The 4,961-nt window shown below is 37.5% G+C and overlaps 2 protein-coding genes across 2 annotated transcripts; both read right to left on the reverse strand.

Annotated features, from left to right (window-relative positions):
- Nucleotides 1-402: 402 nt before the first annotated feature.
- On the reverse strand, nucleotides 403-738 carry LOC113311441. The gene has a single exon (XM_026560280.1). It carries the CDS (start codon nucleotides 736-738, stop codon nucleotides 403-405), a length of 336 nt encoding a protein of 111 aa, XP_026416065.1.
- Nucleotides 739-1,295: 557 nt separating this feature from the next.
- On the reverse strand, nucleotides 1,296-4,609 carry LOC113309822 (ankyrin repeat-containing protein ITN1-like). Its single transcript, XM_026558337.1, has 4 exons — nucleotides 4,377-4,609; nucleotides 3,776-4,285; nucleotides 3,057-3,466; nucleotides 1,296-2,425 (listed from the first exon to the last, which is right to left on the reverse strand). Exons 1-4 carry the CDS (start codon nucleotides 4,399-4,401, stop codon nucleotides 1,595-1,597), a joined length of 1,776 nt encoding a protein of 591 aa, XP_026414122.1. The 5' UTR covers nucleotides 4,402-4,609; the 3' UTR covers nucleotides 1,296-1,594.
- Nucleotides 4,610-4,961: the final 352 nt, after the last annotated feature.

Raw genomic sequence — 4,961 nt, forward strand, 5'->3', positions numbered from 1 at the left:
CTAGGTGTGCCTAAAACGGGTAGGACCAATATCATATTTTTCCTTTAATGATTATCTGACGAATTATACCGATAGATATAGGTAGGATGTGACCCCAATTCGTCTAATGGGCTACCCAAACAGGGCGAGTTGGGATCTCATAGCTGTGAAAGTCATGAACCAGTAAGGTTGGGCTATCACAGCCAACAACTAAATTTATTTTCTAAATTTATTAGTAATCTGAATAAACCATAAACTTAATAGAATCAAAAGAATTTTATTTTAAATTTTAAGTAAACAACACCTTAATTAATTCATTGACACCAAATACATCTCTTCTTAAATCTTCTGATTCTTCATCTTCAATGTCTCTAGTGCATTCATTTTTCTGAGTGTTCTTACTCTTCTGCCCAATCTCTCTTATCAGCCACCAATTTTAATGACTCCACATTTCTTAATGTGAGGAATTTCTCTATGACAAGTAGCAGCAACATAATGAACTTTATCCATGCTAATACGTTTCACAACCTCTTTAGTTGCAGACATACAAATGCAGTTTACATCAACCTCCCTTACCAATCGACAACATTCGGTAGATGGTCGAATTCTTGGACCTTTGTTCAATACATACTTCCCACAAAGATCTACCAAAGCTTTAGTCTCATCCTCACAACCTGGTTGTGCATTCCCTGGTGATGGATTTTGAAGAATTCCAACTACAAGTATTAAAAGTAAACTTAAGCAGAATATGTTTTTCATGACTGCAATTCCAATGAATCTCTTGTTATTGGATAGTTACATATTTATACAAGGGTCTTGGGATCTGGAAAAAAATCTTAATTACACTTGATGATTTTTGAAATTTGAATTTCTTTCCTTGTACGTTATACATTGGTTTGTAACAGAACAGAATTTATTTCATCGATGTATTCTAGGTTGACCGTGAAAAATCCCATGGCCAGTTTTTCTGTGAGATTAAGCCACTTGTCCAAAAAATATCTCATGGTTTTCGTGTGAGACCGTAAAACTACGCCACTTATCTTAAAATTATGTTCCAAAAGAGCCATATGGTTTTCATTTGAGACTGAAACTACACAATTTGTCAAAAATATATGCACATGATTTCTCTGGATAGTTGTAGAAAAATAGCATTTCATTTGATGTCAAATTAATACAAGATTTTATTGGGTAAAAGCAGTATCTACTTTTGGACAGATTTTGGATTACGGGATAAATTTCAAGTTACTGGGCAAAATTTGGTAACTGTTCCGATTTGAGTGAATGTTCAGCTGGATTCTGGAAATGAACCATTAGAATAAATTATGAAGATTTTCCTAGGACTACAATTTACTTCTGCTTTCACCGTTTCAAATGTTGCCAACTATACAATTATATAAGCTCCATAAAGACACCAAAGAGGGGGTCCAACACAAGTTCATCTATACTTGCAGATCATATAACTGCAGTGAAATATACAATTTTCTTTCGAATGAGTTATCCATTGCAGAATCCCATTTATCAGACCCCAAGTGTTCATAGTTTATAACAACCTAATTATCAGACCAGAGAATCTACTACTGGATCATTTACTACTTACCAGGATACCCCTACCATATTAAATTGCATAGATTGGATTAACCTCAGAATCAGAAAACTCTGAGTGATGCCATGACTGGGATGCACTCCTCCTCGAACTTTTCTCCTTCTTCTTGATATTCCGGCTCCGTTTAGATTTAATAACGTAGTAAGTCATGGTGCCGAGAACACCTACCATTATAACTCCTCCTACGACAGTAACCAGGATAGCTGCCCACTCATAATGACGTCCTACAACGATATATGAGGAGGCAATAAATGCAACCGAAGTGCAAACTGATGCTAGCCACATTAACTTATTGATCACCTCTACCACCCTTCTTTCTGATTTGGTTTCTCCTCTTACCAGAGTAATTTGAACAACCACAACAGCCAACGATGTGAAGAGAGCAATAGCATTGAAAATGAAGAAGATTTTGAATGAAATGCTATTCACCACTACTGCCATTCCCTTGTTATCGTCCCCACCTGGTACAGTGAATATTGCTGCAAAAGCTACGGTTGCAAAGAGAACAGCAACCACAGTGACGGAGTTGGTGGCATTGTTGATCCCTTCCCTATGAAGCTTCCTGAGTTCCTTGGCTATTCCATTGACGTTCTTGTTGGTTTTTCTGGTCTGCTCAAGTTGTGTGTGGACATCTTTTTTAATCTGAGATACAGTTTTCCGAAGTTCATCTCTCGGCTGGTTAAGTTCATTTGCCCTGATTGCACCACGGCTGGCTAAGCGCTCTCTAATTTCTGTAGATTCTTCAGACAGATTGAGTCCTTCAGCAATGTCAAGTGCTGTCTTATGGTCTCTGGTTAGAGCATTTACATTGATGTCAGGGAGGTATAAGAGTGCATTTACTATCTGCAAAAACGCCAGAATGCCAATACTTAACCTATTAGGCAATGTGCAAAATATAAACAATATTAGATCAAAAGCTTGGATAGTCCGACCCAACAGTTGTGACGTACAATCTAGCAAAATACGACAAGGAACAAGACTTTCGCTATGTGTAGGAAGAATAGACTTCCCATACTCGATTTTTCATAGGATCAATTCATAATGAATTATCGTTCACCAGACTGAAGCCAAACATAGCATCCACAAAAGAAACATGTTTATAAGAATTGGGCTGAATATACTGCTGCTTTCTTTTCGGCCTTGGAATTCTACAAGTATATGCGTTTGCAGATCATGCACTTCAAAATCTGTTGCGCATAATAGCAAATCATGTATTTCTAATGTTTATAAGTTCATTTGTCGCTTAGCTGGGAATGCACTATGCAGACAATAAAGAAAGGGTGCACTCCAAGCATGGACAAGGTACATAATGACTGTCAAAGGGTCGTAATAGGGCCTGGCGTGATCTAAACTCAATGACACTAATCAATAAAGATGATAAAGTACCTACATAATTGTACAATTTAAGAGACAGTGGCAGTTATAAGCCAATCGAGTAGCATGAAGATGAAACAGCGAAGGCACAGAACAATACCTCTGCCCGCTTTTTCCTGGTGGCTACGTGTAACGCTGTGTTACCAAACTTGTCGGGAAGCATAACGATAGCTGAATCTGCATCGAGAAGCAACTTCACCGCTTCACAGCTATGCCCTTTCACAGCCATATGTAGAGCAGTCTGTCCTTTCTTATCAGTCCTGCGCGCCAGTTGTGGATCCTTATCCAACAACGCTTTCACAATTTCTACATGACCCTGTCGAGCAGTTAAATGCAATGCATTTTTCCCATTGGATCGTGGAACCTCTACCATGCTAGAATCTCTCGATAGCAAATCCAACACAACAGCTGTATGCCCCTTAGTAGCTGCAGATATAAGAGGAGTCGCACCTGATGGACCAACTGTTTTGCTTAATCCTGGATCATGGTCCAATAGAATCTGCACAACAGCTGTACAAACGAAAATTTATATCACATTCAACTATAGCGAGCATCAATCATGCAAAAATGAATAACACTTTTGGAATCATCATTTTAGAGTATTTCAGAACAAATTCTCCACTCTAAACAGTCTAATTGACCTTCCCTTGCACTAAAAAGATCCACCATGATATTATTAGTTCGGTTTCACTACCATTGCTTGTTGCTAACAATATATATGCTTTAGATCAGGAATCAAAATGATACAACAATCATGTCAATCTTTAGGTACTACTAGGTTCATCCAAAACAACTAAGAAACATCAATGTTATTCTCACCTTGGTGGCCTTGACTGGCAGCTATATGGAAGGCATCAAAACCAGATCGATTCTTCCTCGAAATACTCTCTTTAGTAGTATACTTCAACAACTCTTTCACCACATCAAGATGCCCTTTATCCGCCGCAGTAAACAACGCCGTCTCCCCCAATTCATTAACCTCATTCACAACCGCAGACCTAATCTCAGCCACCTCAGCATCAAATTCAGCACCACTCAAAGTCCCAGTCATCTGAGCATCAATATCACCCAAAATCTGCTTGACAGCAACAAGATCTCCTCTTTGTGCAGCCAAATGAAGCTCAGTATCATTATGCCTACCAGTAACTTGTTTCACATACTTCTTTTTAAATGATTGATCAAATCTTTTACCGGAATTTGATAGTACTAGTGCTGGTGTTGATGCTGTTGATGATGGTGAAGGTGTTGGTGATGTCGAAAGCGATGGTAGGATCGTAATTGATGATAATCTACTCAAATTTAATTCACCTATTTTCTCTGTATTCTCACCTATTAACCAAACAAAAATTCAATAAAAACCCAAAATCAATCAAAATTTAACAAATTCAAAATGAAATTGAAACTTAAAATCAAAATATACCTTCATTTTCGATTTCGATACCCATAGATGATGAAAGTAAGTGAAAATTAGCAGAAACTTTTCCTGATATGAGTGAATTTCAATGATATGAATGAATTTTAAGAGTTTCAAGGATAAGAATGTGGCTGTGAGTGAAGAATATTGGGATTTTGTGGAATTAGAAGTTAAAAGAGTGAAGAAGAAAGGGGAAAGTTCATGGAAGGTGCAGCGAAGACTGAAAAAGTGAAGACTTGAAAGAAAAAGGTTTTTGGATTTATGTGTTTTGTTTTGTTAATTTATTATCTCTTCTGGAAGACGTCACCCACCATTTTCATTATCAATCATTTTTTTTTCTCATTTCTTCCTCTTTAGTGTTTTTTACTGTTGGAAGAGTAGAAATTCTACCGTACAAGGTGCAGTGGCGGAACTACTTATAGACTTAAGCCAGCCCAAAATCCGGAAAACCTCACAATTTTACAGTGATATTAAGCTTGGCTAAAAAGATTTATGCCTAAAATATGGACTTAAGCCATCCCCACCAATTCAATTAGTTTTCAAGCCATCCCACCTGTATTTTTCAGTTCCGCCACTAAAAAGGGGATATTT

Source organism: Papaver somniferum, chromosome 9, assembly GCF_003573695.1.
Source record: "Papaver somniferum cultivar HN1 chromosome 9, ASM357369v1, whole genome shotgun sequence".
Taxonomy (NCBI): domain Eukaryota; kingdom Viridiplantae; phylum Streptophyta; class Magnoliopsida; order Ranunculales; family Papaveraceae; genus Papaver; species Papaver somniferum.

What these genes read in the sequence shown, in the direction of transcription:
- LOC113311441 (XM_026560280.1), bottom strand. Translation starts at nt 738, where the DNA reads ATGAAAAACATATTCTGCTTAAGTTTACTTTTAATACTTGTAGTTGGA.
- LOC113309822 (XM_026558337.1), bottom strand. Translation starts at nt 4,401, where the DNA reads ATGGGTATCGAAATCGAAAATGAAG. An exon ending in TGCCAGTCAAGGCCACCAAG is followed by an intron (nt 3,467 to 3,775) that starts GTGAGAATAACA and finishes TCGTTTGTACAG; the next exon opens with CTGTTGTGCAGATTCTATTG. An exon ending in CCAGGAAAAAGCGGGCAGAG is followed by an intron (nt 2,426 to 3,056) that starts GTATTGTTCTGT and finishes GCGTTTTTGCAG; the next exon opens with ATAGTAAATGCACTCTTATA.